This window comes from Siphateles boraxobius, unplaced genomic scaffold, assembly GCF_051911475.1.
Source record: "Siphateles boraxobius isolate OS27281-9 unplaced genomic scaffold, OSU_SipBor_1 248, whole genome shotgun sequence".
In the NCBI taxonomy this organism is placed as follows: domain Eukaryota; kingdom Metazoa; phylum Chordata; class Actinopteri; order Cypriniformes; family Leuciscidae; genus Siphateles; species Siphateles boraxobius.
The window spans coordinates 250,001-267,552 of record NW_027508864.1 but is presented as its reverse complement, the minus strand read 5'-3'; the positions used below and the strand labels follow the sequence as shown (position 1 = coordinate 267,552).

At 50.1% G+C, this 17,552-nt stretch overlaps 1 protein-coding gene across 2 annotated transcripts in view; it reads left to right on the top strand.

The window, feature by feature from the left end:
* hlcs (holocarboxylase synthetase (biotin-(proprionyl-CoA-carboxylase (ATP-hydrolysing)) ligase)) overlaps nucleotides 1–17,552 on the top strand; it is a 64,243-nt gene that overhangs the window by 6,128 nt on the left and 40,563 nt on the right. For both annotated transcript variants that reach the window (XM_077241936.1, XM_077241935.1), the window contains exons 3-5: nucleotides 845–1,007; nucleotides 4,465–5,675; nucleotides 5,820–5,993. In XM_077241936.1, coding sequence (XP_077098051.1) covers nucleotides 845–1,007; nucleotides 4,465–5,675; nucleotides 5,820–5,993 — 1,548 coding nt within the window. The remainder of the gene's footprint in view (nucleotides 1–844; nucleotides 1,008–4,464; nucleotides 5,676–5,819; nucleotides 5,994–17,552) is intronic.

Sequence of the window (17,552 nt, the reverse complement as noted above, 5' to 3'; positions counted from 1 at the left end):
CAAGAGGGCGCAAGCGAGTGCAACAAGCAAATATAAACCTAATCAGGCATTGCATCTTTTATTGAAATGACATGCACTTTCTAAACAATTGTTCTTGAATAAAATATAATTCCTTAATGTGCATGCAAGGAAAATTAGGTTACAAAAGTGCATCAGTAACCTGAGAAAACACGCTTCAACACACAGCGAATGAACTACATGAACACACAACAGCAAACTGCCATTCAGAAACACACACTTCTACTCACTACATGTACATATTGTTAATCAAAAACACCAGAATCTCAGCGAGTGCTGAGCGCTTTCTGTTTAGTGTTTCAGCTGATGAACACACACACACCCACACACACTCAGCTCTGACTGATGTGCAGGTTTGGTCAAGTGTGTCGTTGCAGGATTTCTGCCTCCAACTGAGAGGGTTTCGTCAGTAGGAAAACCCTTTCCCGCCATTTCTCACTATAATAACGCAGCACCGTATGCTGGATAAGCTAACCAAAACACAACGTGTCAGTTACGTCATCATCATGTCTCGCGTCTCTCAACACACCAAAAATTCAAATGCATGGTTTTTGCATTCGAATGTGCAGGTTTTTTTTTAAATCGATGAAGGCCCTAATCACTATTATTGTTCTTATTATAGTTTTCGCTCATTTTGCCTAAGAACTGAGCCTGGTTTCTTTGTCAGCTGATGGAGCTTGTGTTCCTCACCACTGTTGCCTCGGGCTTTAAAAGACACTCAATATTAATGATTTGACTGCACTGACACTATCAGAAAAGAACAAAATTTGAACGTGTTTAAATCCGTGTGTGTGTGTGTGTGTGTGTGTGTGTGTGTTCGTTCCAGGTGCTGAACTGGTCAGATTACTGTCTCCCGTTGGCCTGCAGTCCGGGCCAGCCGTACCGGGCCGTAGCCGAGGCCAGCCTGGAGAACTTCAGCCGGCTCGGCGTGGCCTTTATGGAGGATCGTCTGCGTATGGAAAACGGGCTCATACCTGAAAAGATAGTGTGTGAGTTTCATCCCAGCAAGCGTTGTCATCACGCAGGGCTCGACATTAACCCTTTACATGTGCTTGTCCGTCAGACAAGTAAATCTGTAATCCACTTATCCGAGTAAAAAAGTTTCTTGTCCAGGGAAAAAACAACCTATTTGTGTTGTAAATGTTATTTGTTCTGAAGCAATATTCTCATCAGTGTTCAATCAGCCTTGATATATTTAAATCTGCATATTGTCATATATTCTTCTTTAAAATGGAATTTTCCCCCCCTAATCTTATTAAATGTATGCTTCATCTTTCATTTTAAATTCCTAAATTTGATCAATAAATTCAGTTATAATAATAAGACACTGTAGGGCTGATCTAATTAAATCATTTACATTGAAAAATTACAACTGCGTTAATGTTATGAAATATTTTTGAATATACAAATAAGAAAGGTTTAAAAGAATGAGTTGTGAGAATACCTGCAAAGCATTTCTGCCTGACGCACCTCCACCGTTTGGGCTGCGGAGTCGTCAGCAGGAGCCTTTAATCCCGGACCATCTCCGGTGGTGGAGCAACGGCAGGATCCTCCTCTGCCAGATCTGACCGGGGCGCCGCTAGGAAATTTGGGACAATGAAAGAATATGAGGTTGGGCCCCTACTGCACCCATTCCATGAATAAAATCGGTCTTTGGGGGCCATCGGAGAGCTGTGAGGTGATGGAGACGGCCATGTGCTTATCGGACAGGTCTGATGTATAAAGCCTTCCCAAACTTCTCACTGGTTGGTCTATCAGACGTGGGATTCCCTCGCCATCCTCTAAAAAGGAGATGTTGTCCTTCCTGACTCCTTTGCGGATCGAAATACTGCGTGACTTGGCTGGTTTTATCTTCATCCTGGCCCAGTTTAGTAGTTCCTCAAACCTTTTCAGCAGCCTGGTGGTACATGCTGCCGTGTGGAGGAGGGGGGTAACATCATGCATGTAACTTCGTATAGCTGGGAGTCGCTGTCCTGACTGGGATCTGACTCCTCTCACCATCTGTCTTCCACCAATGAGGATCATTTCAAACGCTACTGTGAAAAGGATGGGTAAGATGGAGAAAGAGATAGTAATGGGGTGCTCCAACCGATGAAGTTGAAATGTCTGTGGATGTATAGCAGACGTGAAAGGACATGGAAGAATTCAAGAGCAAAACTGACTAGCTGGTGGAGATCGGACCCGTAGGCATTTGCGATATCCAGCCAGACCACATGGAGGTCCGATTTACTGCGCTTAGCCGAATCTGTTCCCAAATAATTGCAGAATGCTCTACGCAGCCTGGGAATCCTGGAATCCACTTCCATTCGTTTAATTAATTAAATATATTGGAAGTAAATTCATTATGGATCATTACAATACTTTGCTTTAAAAAGTACCAAGTAGTCACTCAGTGAGAAAAAAGAAAATCTGTATAAAATTTTTAAAAAAGATGCATCGATAATCGTTTTATAATCGCATCACAGCACTCTGAATTGTAATCGAATCATGAGGTGCCTAGAAATTCTGACCCCTAGTAGGCTCTGGTCAAAGTTTCTCCATTCCTGTTTGTCACTGGCTTTTGGCCATTTGACTTTGGCTTTCCGGCCTGGTTTCCTTGCTGTGTCTCCTGTGGGTTCTCTGCTCGGTGTCTTAGTTCGTTGTTCACATTGGGGGATTTGCGGTGGTTGGTGTGAGTCCTGCTGGGTAGGCTGATGTTGCTGCTCCTCTCGAGATGCACTGGTGGGATCCATAGCGCTGTGGTGCTCCACCTTGTTATGGTTCCTCCTTGTCTGACCTGCTGCTGCAGTGCAAGCGTGTTCCTGGCTGCTGCCGGCGCATTTTGCCTTACCCTGGTGGATTTGTAGACCCAAATATGTTGTAATTTTGGACCACCCGCAGCTGCATTCTCGTAGGATCCTCTGCTCATTCATCGTTGTCGTGCCAATCAATACCTTTAAATACCTTCAATACTTTTAAACATAACACTAAACCACCAGTAGGTGGCGGCAGGCTATCATCTTAATGAGTGAGTCATTGAGTCATTCATTCAAAAAGCTGAATCGTTCAGGAATTGAGGCAGTTGTTTATGAATGAGTCATTGAATTGAATGGACCTGCGCCTAGACATGAACACAACGCATGTAGTCAGCCGGATCCGGGCCGTATCCAGATCAGATGGTGGACCTGCGCCTGGACATGACCACAACCCATCCCTGAAGTGTCAGCAGAGATTGTGTCAACTAGACTCTCCCCTGTGAAGGCCTCATCGATACGACAGCCATCGGCACTGATCCTCAACAAACCCGTCTCCGATGTTCAACCAGAGGGATCTGGATAATATTCTGATTGTACCAAACCAATCTGATTTCTGACCTATAATGCCTAAATCATAATCATACACTTGGTTCCTTGCCACTGTCACCTTTTCCCACCTTTGTTGCCCTTGGCTTGGCTTGCTTAGTTGGGGGCATTAAATTGAACATTTAATTTAAAATTCAACAATATTATTGATCTTCTGCATTGACACTATTATACAAGAACTGAACTGAGCTGGACGATGACATCACGGTTTACTCCAGAGCGGCTTTATATATATTTATAAATGAACTAAACTTTTTTTTTTAACAAAAATGTAACATCACCAAACTTAAGCTGGACTGTGCCGCTATTTTCTTCTGGAAACAAACTTTTTTGCATTATTTTCCTGTTAGCTCTGTAAAGCTGCTTTGAAACGCTCTGTATTGTAAAAAGCGCTATATAAATAAAGGTGATTTGGCTTGAATCATTGACTCAACCAATTCATTAAAAACACTGAATCATTCAGTAATGAAACACGGTTAAGTATTCCTGTGAGATGCACTGTTTCTGCTGTGATCTTTGTTTGGAACTATTTTCGCCGTTGAAACAGAACAAAAACAGTGAATATTGCGTCTAAATGTAAGAGACTTCATTTTGACTGTTTATTAAATTGTTGTAAGAAATCAATGTCACATTTTCAATCGTGATGGTATTCAGGAAAAAATGCATGGGGGATGTTGCATAACTGTATTCATATGTAAAAAATATAAAAACTCCAAATTTTTAACTTTTATCGGCAGTATTTTGTTAGTTTCTTTGTGTGAGCTGCGCTCAGTTGTTTCCAATTTCTCCTCATGAAGCTGAGCGAGCTTCAACAACACAACCTTGTTACCGTCAGTAATAAATTTACATTTATCCACTATCGATCGCAACTTACAATAAATGTAATACAATCAGAATCAGTTCCTCGTTTTAGTCATTCCCTGGTTATTTTTTTGTTATTGACATTTTAATCAGACTACTTGTCCGGTCAGGCAAGTTAAGTTCTCTTTTACTCGCCCCTTCAAAAAATCCATTTGTTCCGGATAAGATTTAATATCGAGCTCTGACATGCAGGTGTACGGATTCAGAGTCGCGCTAATCCCGTGTTTTTCCTTCTGTGTCCCAGCCGTGTCCCTCAGAGAGTCTGCGCTCACTCAGCTTCTGGAGAAGAGGAGACTCCAGGCAAAACGTCTGAGCGACCCGGTGCTGTCCAGAACCAGTCGCCAGGAGGAGCCGGTGCTGTCCAGAACCAGTCGCCAGGAGGAGCCGGTGCTGTCCAGAACCAGTCGTCAGGAGGAGCCGGTGCTGTCCAGAACCAGTCGTCAGGAGGAGCCGGTGCTGTCCAGAACCAGTCGTCAGGAGGAGCCGGTGCTGTCCAGAACCAGTCGTCAGGAGGAGCCTGTGCTGTCCAGAACCAGTCGTCAGGAGGAGCCTGTGCTGTCCAGAACCAGTCGTCAGGAGGAGCCTGTGCTGTCCAGAACCAGTCGTCAGGAGGAGCCGGTGCTGTCCAGAACCAGTCGTCAGGAGGAGCCGGTGCTGTCCAGAACCAGTCGTCAGGAGGAGCCGGAGCTCCCGTCGAATCACCAGCACATGGAGGGACACCACCTGCACCTGTCCAGCTGCCACGAGTGCCTGGAGCTGGAGAACAGCACCATCCAGTCGGTCCGGTTTGCCTCCGCAGAGAACATCCCAGACCTGCCGGTCGACGGCGCCGAGAACATCCCTGATCTCCCAGACGAGGAGAAGGAGAACATCCCGGATCTCCCAGACGAGGAGAAGGAGAACATCCTGGACCTGCCGGACTCCGAGGGCGTGCGGCTGAGGTCCGGCGGGAAGCCTCCTAACGTGCTGGTGTTCACGGGCGGCTGTGATCTTCAGTACCGCAGGATCCGCTCGCTCCTGACGGAGGTCCTGGACCCGGAGCGCTACACCATCTACCCTCTCCGCCCGCAGCCGGCGCTAAGCGAGCCCTGGCCCGAGAACACACTCCTGCTGGTGCTCGGCACCGGCCCGCTCACGCCTCAGCTGATCATGGTGTTCCTGGCGTTCCTCAGCCGGGGCGGGCGTGTGTTGGGCCTGTCCTGCTCCCTGTGTCCCGCTGGAGTGACCCTGAGGCCCCGGGCCCCGCCGGAGGAGCAGATCTGCAGACTGAGCTTCACCCGGGCGGATGGCACCGAGCTGCGCATGAGTGTGGTGTCCAGCGGGAGTGTGTACGAGCGTGAGGAGGGTGAGGGTGAGGTGGAGCTGTGGGGAGAGATCACTGAGCAGGACCAGCCCGAGATGGCCATCGTACGCCTGACCCACGGACCCGACAGCGGACAGGCCATTCTGTGCCAGGTAACCCAGCACTTCACTAATTACTGTTCATTTTATTATTTTTTCAAATTCCATTTTTCCCTTTTTTTCCCTGTTGGATACAGATGTGCGTCTCTTCTTGTGTTGAGTGTGTGTTGGACACAGATGTGCTTCTCTTGTGTTCAGGTGCGTTTGGAAGCGGATCCAGATGTTCATGATGCTCAGGGTTTCTCTGAGCTAAAGATGAGCAACTCTCTTCGTTTTGAGGTTTTGATGGAGATCCTGAGGACTCTGGGTCTGAGCTGTGAAAGGAGCACTGTGCCGACACACACCCCGATATACCTGCTCTACACACACCAGGTGACACACACACCAGGTGACACACACACACACACACCCCGATATACCTGCTCTACACACACCAGGTGACACACACACCAGGTGACACACACACACACACACCCCGATATACCTGCTCTACACACACCAGGTGACCCACACACACACACCCTGATATACCTGATCTACACACACCAGGTGACACACCCACACACACACACACACACCCTGATATACCTGATCTGCACACACCAGGTGACCCACACACACACACACACACACACACCCCGATATACCTGATCTGCACACACCAGGTGACACACACACACACACACCGATATACCTGATCTACACACACCCGGTGACACACACACACACACCCCGATATACCTGATCTACACACACCAGGTGACCCACACACACACACACCCCGATATACCTGATCTATACACACCAGGTGACACACACACACACACCCCGATATACCTGATCTACACACACCAGGTGACCCACACACACACACCCCAATATATCTGATCTACACACACCAGGTGACCCACACACACCCCGATATACCTGATCTACACACACCAGGTGACCCACACACACACACCCCGATATACCTGATCTACACACCAGGTGACCCACACACACACACACACACACACCCCCCGATATATCTGATCTATACACACTAGGTGACACACACACACCCCGATATACCTGATCTATACACACCAGGTGACACACACACACACACACCCCGATATACCTGATCTACACACCAGGTGACCCACACACACACACACACACACACCCCGATATACCTGATCTACACACACCAGGTGACACACACACACACACCCCGATATACCTGATCTACACACACCAGGTGACACACACACACACACCCCGATATACCTGATCTATACACACCAGGTGACACACACACACACACCCCGATATACCTGATCTACACACCAGGTGACCCACACACACACACACACACACACCCCCCGATATACCTGATCTATACACACTAGGTGACACACACACACACACCCCGATATACCTGATCTATACACACCAGGTGACACACACACACACACACCCCGATATACCTGATCTACACACCAGGTGACCCACACACACACACACCCCCCGATATACCTGATCTACACACACCAGGTGACACACACACACACACCCCGATATACCTGATCTACACACACCAGGTGACACACACACACACACCCCGATATACCTGATCTATACACACCAGGTGACACACACACACACACCCCGATATACCTGATCTACACACACCAGGTGACACACACACACACACCCCGATATACCTGATCTACACACACCAGGTGACCCACACACACACACCCCAATATATCTGATCTACACACACCAGGTGACCCACACACACCCCGATATACCTGATCTACACACACCAGGTGACCCACACACACACACACCCCGATATACCTGATCTACACACACCAGGTGACCCACACACACCCCGATATACCTGATCTACACACACCAGGTGACCCACACACACACACACCCCGATATACCTGATCTACACACACCAGGTGACCCACACACACACACACACACACACCCTGATATACCTGATCTACTAGGGCTGTCCCCGACTAAGGATTTTCATAGTCGAATCAGAATCGTAAAGTCTTCCCTATAGTCGACTAATAGTCGAATCGTGTGTGTGGGGTCGGGGAGGGGGCGGGGCTTTAACATTTTAAAGCCTGGATGTACAGAACATCACACAAAGATATAGAAAAAAATGTAGAAAAACATTTCGGATCAATACAACTAAGAAATAACATAAATAACTGCAGAAAGGCCACACTATAGAAAGGATTTGCATTTCACATGCAAATCAAATTAAATCTGCTAAATTGCCTACAGGGCGCAATATCTGTGCACCGAAAAATAATCAATTAATTTACAGGATTAAATTAGAACAGAATATACCTTTCTAAAAAATTTAAAAAAAAAAAACAAGTCTGAATCAAGTCACAAGATGCAGAACAAATGTGTGCAAAGTGCCTAAAGTGCAGGGGAACATATATTCAAAACACAAGCCACAGATAGTTAAATTAGATTACCCTGAGTGATCAATAAATAAAATAAAGATATTATTAAAATATCGAAAGTATAGCCAGAATGGTCAACTTTGTCTTTTTAACTGCATAAACAACAATAAACGCTGAACTCGAGTGACAGTTTATCTAAACATGTTCACAGCATCCAAAAATCAAATTAGAACCGGCTGAAATGTTTTTAATCACTTGTACCGTAACGTTACCTGATCGAGAGAGAAAATCTAGTCTGTGTCTCTGTGTCCGTTTGAGTCTTTTCAAATTGTGTGCGCGGATTAAATACATTCCAAAACGCTTAACATGAAAAACGTTTAACGGCTTAATGTCCTAAGACAGTTATATTAAAAGATCAAATTCTATACACACCTTATTAATAAAGCATACTGTATAGCCTACAGAAAAGCAGATGAGCCCAGAATATGAACGCAACGCGTTTAATTTAACGCTAATTTTCCTCCCATTGAAAACCGTTATTATAAAGAAAACCAACTTGTTAACGTTGGCCTGCAGAAGTGCGATCATGGTTTTCCTGATGCTAAATCCAGTCTGGGAAAATATCCTTTCTGATGGTGTGCATCCACTCTTTAGATTTTCTTAACCCAGACATTTTTAAAGATTTAAATCCCTGCCGCCAAAACGCTCCTCTATCGGTCACGTATCGAAAGTGAAACTTAAATCTGTCACGGGGTGTTTGGATTTATTCATGCACGTTAAACATATTTATTTAAAGCTTCTTCCTTTGCACATTTGTATTTACAGCATTATCATAATAGGCTCCTATATTAACGTATTGACAGAAAACCGGTAGTTCTATGTGAAATCAGACATTGAGCAGCCTTATAACCTCTGCGAAGATTCCACTGTGAGATTGGTAGTCGAATCAGGCTCCTCCTATCGAAGCATCGAATCTTCGACTGTTCGGGGTCACCCCTAACACACACACACACCAGGTGACCCACACACACACACACACCAGGTGACCCACACACACACACACACCAGGTGACCCACACACACACACACACACTGATATACCTGCTCTACACACACCAGGTGACACACACACACACACCCCGATATACCTGATCTACACACACCAGGTGACCCACACACACACACACACACACACACACTGATATACCTGATCTACACACACCAGGTGACCCACACACACACATACACACACTGATATACCTGATCTACACACACCAGGTGACCCACACACACACACACACACACACACACACACTGATATACCTGATCTACACACACCAGGTGACCCACACACACACACACACACTGATATACCTGATCTACACACACCAGGTGACCCACACACACACACACACACTGATATACCTGCTCTACACACACCAGGTGACCCACACACACACACACACACACACACACACCCTGATATACCTGATCTACACACACCAGGTGACACACACACACACACCCCGATATACCTGATCTACACACACCAGGTGACACACACACACACACACACACACACACCCCGATATACCTGATCTACACACACCAGGTGACACACACACACACACCCCGATATACCTGATCTACACACACCAGGTGACACACACACACACACCCCGATATACCTGATCTACACACACCAGGTGACCCACACACACACACACACACACACACACACACACTGATATACCTGATCTACACACACCAGGTGACCCACACACACACACTGTGATACCTGCTCTACACACACCAGGTGACACACACACACACTGATATATCTGCTCTACACACACCAGGTGACACACACACACACACACACACACACACACACACACACACACACTGATATACCTGCTCTACACACACCAGATTGCACACACACACACACACACACACACACTGATATACCTGCTCTACACACACCAGGTGACACACACACACACACACCCCGATATACCTGATCTACACACACCAGGTGACACACACACACACACACACACACACACACACACACACACACTGATACACCTGCTCTACACACACCAGGTGACACACACACACACACTGATATACCTGCTCTACACACACCAGGTGACACACACACACACACACACACACACACACACACTGATATACCTGCTCTACACACACCAGATTGCACACACACACACACACACACTGATATACCTGCTCTACACACACCAGGTGACACACACACACACCCCGATATACCTGATCTACACACACCAGGTGACACACACACACACACGCACACACACACTGATATACCTGCTCTACACACACCAGGTGACACACACACACACACACTGATATACCTGCTCTACACACACCAGGTGACACACACACACACACTGATATACCTGCTCTACACACACCAGGTGACACACACACACACACACACACACACAACCCTGTACCTGACCCCGTGGGTGAACGTGATTTCACCAAGTACCACATGTTCCTGGATCAACTTTCCAATCAACCAATCAGATTTGAGGGACAGGTTTACAGTTTATGTCAAGTTTAGGCTTAGAATCAGGGTGAAGTCCTTAAACATCAGTGTTATTCACTGATCATTACCCTCTGATTTTAGGGAAAAGTTATGGGTAGGGTTATGTTTAAGGGTAGGGATTGGGTAAGGACTACATTTTGGGACAGGAATGTTGATCCAGGATCATGTCTTACTTGGCAAAAGCTATGTAAACCGATTGCCATTTACACACAGTCACACCTGACACTTCAGTGCTCCCAATACAATCCTCCCTCCTTTAAACAAAACAGTCAAAGAATAAGTACAAAAATATAGAACAGAATGAGGTTCAAACAAACAATATTTATTGAATAGAGTATTTCTATAGAATATTGGCTGATGATCCAGCATCTCCTCTACTGACAAACTTAAGCATAGCACCTGCAAATTATAGATAACTCATTTTATAAGCTGCATCAGACCATTCAAACTGGCTCCCAATTTCCTTTTATTCATTTTCAAATATAAAATACTATTAATACTATGACTTGGCTCTTGTAATATTTAACTAGTGAACTAGTGATGCAGATATCAATAATCCCTGTGAGTGATGACATCATTGATATAAAAAATTAACTTTTGTACAAGTGAACATGTAATTCCTGATATCAAAAATAGACATTGGTTAATAAAAATGTAACTAAGGTGCCCTATAGTAAAAATAATCAAGAATTCACATTGCAAATAGTAAAAAAAAAAATTCTTGATATCAAAAATGCATGAACTGTAAATGAATAAAATCTAAAATGGCTTGCCATAGCATGTTAAAGGTTTTTTTTATTATGCATGTTGAAGCAATTTTTGATTTATGATTAATATTTACTGAGGGATGTCCATCCATATTGACCAGTATGTCCAGCTAGCTATTCAACATTTAAAATTCAATATAGCCAATAAATCAGTAGTCAAATTGTCAATACATTGCTTTCCATCTTGTATAATTAGTGCAGTTGTTTATAGTTTTTAACTACACATTGACTGAGACTAGATAATCAGTGTCTTGTTTTAAAAGTATATACTGTATAATGTGTACTTTGATGAGGAGTGCCATCATTCACGCCCATATATTGTACAGTATGTCTGGTCGTGGTCTCCACATATATTTCTGCTTGAAAAATGCGCGTTTCATTTCGTGCGCGCGCATATGAACGCATGATAACACACGCGACGCGGTTATCTTTTCCGAGCTGCAGTAAACAAACACCGTTGCACTTTGTCGTTCATCAAAAACAAACGTAATAAATAATTGTATTTTACTCTCACTTTTGTCAGGCACAAAGTGATGCAAGAGATGCACTGACTGCCTGCCCAGCTAGGTTAGCCAGACCGAAAAAACACAGTAGAAATGAACATAAACTTAACTTTGCTGACATCAAACTTGGAGAGGAGAGAACACAAGTTTACCTGATTTATTTTTCCCGCAATTCACTCTCATGTTTTTTCCCCCCTCTTTTCGTGACCAGAAGAATAGTTTCACTTAATTTTGTCATGGATGTTGTAAACATTAATTGACACGCTATGGCACGAGGGGGAGGCGGGGCCTTGAGTAATTTGCGGGGCCCTACGCAGCTTGCGTACTGAGCGTATAGGGCGGATCGGCTCTGCACACACACACACACTGATATACCTGCTCTACACACACCAGGTGACACACACACACACCCCGAAATACCTGCTCTACACACACCAGGTGACACACACACACACACACTGATATACCTGCTCTACACACACCAGGTGACACACACACACACACCCCGAAATACCTGCTCTACACACACCAGGTGACACACACACACACACCCCGAAATACCTGCTCTACACACACCAGGTGACCCACACACACACACACACACACACCCCGAAATACCTGCTCTACACACACCAGGTGACACACACACACACACACACTGATATATACCTGATCTACACACACCAGGTGACACACACACACACACACACACACACACACACTGATATACCTGATCTACACACACCAGGTGACACACACACACACACACACACACACACACTGATATACCTGCTCTACACACACCAGGTGACACACACACACACACACACACACACACTGATATATACCTGATCTACACACACCAGGTGACACACACACACACACACACACTGATATATACCTGATCTACACACACCAGGTGACACACACACACACACACACACACACACACTGATATACCTGATCTACACACACCAGGTGACACACACACATACACACACACACACACACACACACACTGATATACCTGATCTACAGTCAAGTCAAGTCATCCTCATTTATATAGCACTTTTAAAAATGTAGATTGTTTCAAAGCAGCTTTACAGAGATAAACATATAATTTAAGGTAACAGAGATTGGTTTGGTTTTATAGTGGTTCTTGAGAAATGTTTTTTCCAGCTAAAGTTAGTTTTGATTGATTCACTTCCGTCTAAATGATCATTTGTTATTAAATTAGGGGCCGCTAAGACGACACCGTTCTCTCTAAACAGGCTTTAAACGTGAACCTGTGATAGACGCTGATGGCGTTCACATGCGCATTAAGAATTGATTCTATAGTTATGTGCGTTTGAATATATGTGCGCAGGTTTGTAATTCCTTACAAACCATGCCTAAACAAACTACTTGTCTTGTCTATAAATTTTGATGCAGAATTTTTATTTTATCTTATCACTTTGGGTAGGTACGCGAACCGAAAAATTCCACAACGCTTTATCTGTAGAGTGGTATAGGGATCCTCCATAGGGAGAGGCTAGTTGGCACTTCAGCACTGCATTGTCATCGGGTCCAGGCGAAAGTCCTTCGTCAGATCTGGATACGGCCTGGATCCGGCAGGCTGCGGGAAAACCTCGGGATAAACAAAGACACTAATATTAGCGTAGATGCCATTCTTCTTATGATGTAACGAGTACATCAGGATTTGAGGGAAGTGTTCCCAGTTCCGGCCGACCTAATCTATGAAGCCGAACATTGAATTATTGAAGTCTATAGAGTGTTATATGAATGCTAGGTCAAAGAGATGATTTTTTAGTCTAGCTTTGAACTGACAGACTGTGTCTGCTTCCCGGACAATGTTAGGAAGATTGTTCCAAAGTTTTGGTGCTAAATAGGAAAAGGATCTACCGCCAGCAGTCGATTTAGATATTCTAGGTATTATCAACTGGCCGGAGTTTTGAGATCGCAATAGACGTGAAGGACTATAATGCGTTAAGAGCTCGCTCAAGTACTGGGGAGCTAAACCATTTAGTGCTTTGTAAGTAATCAGAAATATTTTAAAATCTACGGGGAGAAAGAGCGAGCGACGGGGAGAGAGAGGGGACGACGGGGAGAGAGAGCGAGAGCGACGGGGAGAGGGGGTGACGGGGAGAGAGCGGGCGACGGGGAGAGAGCGGGCGACGGGGAGAGAGCGAGCGACGGGGAGAGAGCGAGCGACGGGGAGAGAGCGAGCGACGGGGAGAGAGAGGGGGCGACGGGGAGAGAGCGAGCGACGGGGAGAGAGCGAGCGACGGGGAGAGAGAGGGGGCGACGGGGAGAGAGCGAGCGACGGGGAGAGGGGGCGACGGGGAGAGAGCGAGCGACGGGGAGAGCGGGCGACGGGGAGAGGGGGCGACGGGGAGAGCGGGCGACGGGGAGAGGGGGCGACGGGGAGAGAGAGGGGGCGACGGGGAGAGAGAGGGGGCGACGGGGAGAGAGAGGGGGCGACGGGGAGAGAGAGGGGGCGACGGGGAGAGAGAGCGGGCGACGGGGAGAGGGGGCGACGGGGAGAGAGAGGGGGCGACGGGGAGAGAGAGGGGGCGACGGGGAGAGAGCGAGCGACGGGGAGAGGGGGCGACGGGGAGAGAGCGAGCGACGGGGAGAGGGGGCGACGGGGAGAGAGAGCGAGAGCGACGGGGAGAGAGCGAGCGACGGGGAGAGGGGGCGACGGGGAGAGGGGGCGACGGGGAGAGAGAGCGAGAGCGACGGGGAGAGAGAGCGAGAGCGACGGGGAGAGGGGGCGACGGGGAGAGGGGGCGACGGGGAGAGGGGGCGACGGGGAGAGGGGGCGACGGGGAGAGAGAGCGACGGGGAGAGAGAGAGCGACGGGGAGAGAGCGAGCGACGGGGAGAGAGCGAGCGACGGGGAGAGAGCGAGCGACGGGGAGAGGGGGCGACGGGGAGAGAGCGAGCGACGGGGAGAGGGGGCGACGGGGAGAGCGAGCGACGGGGAGAGGGGGTGACGGGGAGAGAGCGAGCGACGGGGAGAGGGGGCGACGGGGAGAGAGCGAGCGACGGGGAGAGGGGGCGACGGGGAGAGAGCGAGCGACGGGGAGAGGGGGCGACGGGGAGAGAGAGGGGGCGACGGGGAGAGAGAGCGAGCGACGGGGGCGACGGGAAGAGAGAGAGAGCGACGGGGAGAGAGAGCGAGCGACGGGGGCGACGGGGAGAGAGAGCGAGCGACGGGGAGAGAGAGCGAGCGACGGGGAGAGAGAGCGAGCGACGGGGAGAGAGCGAGCGACGGGGGGAGAGAGCGAGCGACGGGGAGAGAGAGAGAGCGACGGGGAGGGAGAGGGGGCGACGGGGAGGGAGAGGGGGCGACGGGGAGAGGGGGCGACGGGGAGAGGGGGCGACGGGGAGAGAGAGCGACGGGGAGAGAGAGAGCGACGGGGAGAGAGCGAGCGACGGGGAGAGAGCGAGCGACGGGGAGAGAGCGAGCGACGGGGAGAGAGCGAGCGACGGGGAGAGGGGGCGACGGGGAGAGAGCGAGCGACGGGGAGAGGGGGCGACGGGGAGAGCGAGCGACGGGGAGAGGGGGTGACGGGGAGAGGGGGTGACGGGGAGAGAGCGAGCGACGGGGAGAGGGGGCGACGGGGAGAGAGCGAGCGACGGGGAGAGGGGGCGACGGGGAGAGAGCGAGCGACGGGGAGAGGGGGCGACGGGGAGAGAGAGCGAGCGACGGGGGCGACGGGGAGAGAGAGCGAGCGACGGGGGCGACGGGGAGAGAGAGCGAGCGACGGGGGCGACGGGGAGAGAGAGCGAGCGACGGGGAGAGAGAGCGAGCGACGGGGAGAGAGCGAGCGACGGGGGGAGAGAGCGAGCGACGGGGAGAGAGAGAGAGCGACGGGGAGGGAGAGGGGGCGACGGGGAGAGGGGGCGACGGGGAGAGGGGGCGACGGGGAGAGAGAGCGACGGGGAGAGAGAGAGCGACGGGGAGAGAGCGAGCGACGGGGAGAGAGCGAGCGACGGGGAGAGAGCGAGCGACGGGGAGAGAGCGAGCGACGGGGAGAGGGGGCGACGGGGAGAGAGCGAGCGACGGGGCGACGGGGAGAGCGAGCGACGGGGAGAGGGGGTGACGGGGAGAGAGCGAGCGACGGGGAGAGGGGGCGACGGGGAGAGAGCGAGCGACGGGGAGAGGGGGCGACGGGGAGAGAGCGAGCGACGGGGAGAGGGAGCGACGGGGAGAGGGGGTGACGGGGAGAGAGCGAGCGACGGGGAGAGGGGGCGACGGGGAGAGAGCGAGCGACGGGGAGAGGGGGCGACGGGGAGAGAGAGCGAGCGACGGGGGCGACGGGGAGAGAGAGCGAGCGACGGGGAGAGAGAGCGAGCGACGGGGAGAGAGCGAGCGACGGGGGGAGAGAGCGAGCGACGGGGAGAGAGAGAGAGCGACGGGGAGAGAGAGCGAGGGAGAGGGAGAGAGAGAGAGAGCGAGGGAGAGAGAGAGAGAGAGCGAGGGAGAGAGAGAGAGAGCGAGGGAGAGAGAGAGAGAGAGCGAGGTGGAGAGGGAGAGCGAGGGGGAGAGAGAGAGCGAGGGAGAGAGAGAGAGAGCGAGGGAGAGAGAGAGCGAGAGAGAGAGAGAGAGAGAGAGAGAGAGAGCGAGGGAGAGGGAGAGAGAGAGAGAGAGAGCGAGGGAGAGAGAGAGCGAGCGAGAGAGAGCGAGGGAGAGAGAGAGCGAGCGAGAGAGAGCGAGGGAGAGAGAGAGCGAGCGAGAGAGAGCGAGGGAGAGAGAGAGCGAGGGAGCGAGAGAGAGCGAGGGAGAGAGAGAGAGCGACGGGGAGAGAGAGCGAGCGACGGGGGCGACGGGGAGAGAGAGCGAGCGACGGGGAGAGAGAGCGAGCGACGGGGAGAGAGAGCGAGCGACGGGGAGAGAGCGAGCGACGGGGGGAGAGAGCGAGCGACGGGGAGAGAGCGAGCGACGGGGGGAGAGAGCGAGCGACGGGGAGAGAGAGAGAGAGAGCGACGGGGAGAGGGAGAGAGAGAGAGAGGGAGGGAGAGAGAGAGAGAGAGCGAGGGAGAGAGAGAGAGAGGGAGGGAGAGAGAGAGAGAGGGAGGGAGAGAGAGAGAGAGGGAGGGAGAGAGAGAGAGAGCGAGGGAGAGAGAGAGAGAGAGCGAGGTGGAGAGGGAGAGCGAGGGGGAGAGAGAGAGCGAGGGAGAGAGAGAGAGAGAGCGAGGGAGAGAGAGAGAGCGAGGGAGAGAGAGAGAGAGAGAGAGAGAGAGAGAGGGAGAGAGAGAGCGAGAGAGAGCGAGGGAGAGAGAGAGAGAGAGCGAGGGAGAGAGAGAGCGAGCGAGAGAGAGCGAGGGAGAGAGAGAGCGAGCGAGAGAGAGCGAGGGAGAGAGAGAGCGAGAGAGAGCGAGGGAGAGAGAGAGCGAGAGAGAGCGAGGGAGAGAGAGAGCGAGGGAGAGAGAGAGCGAGAGAGAGCGAGGGAGAGAGAGAGCGAGGGAGAGAGAGAGCGAGGGGGAGAGAGAGCGAGAGAGAGCGAGGGAGAGAGAGAGCGAGAGAGAGAGAGAGCGAGAGAGAGCGAGGGAGAGAGAGAGAGAGTGGATGTGTATCAGTGAAGTGTGTGTGATCACGCTCGTGATCGGATCCGTCATATTCCTGAAGTGTGTGTG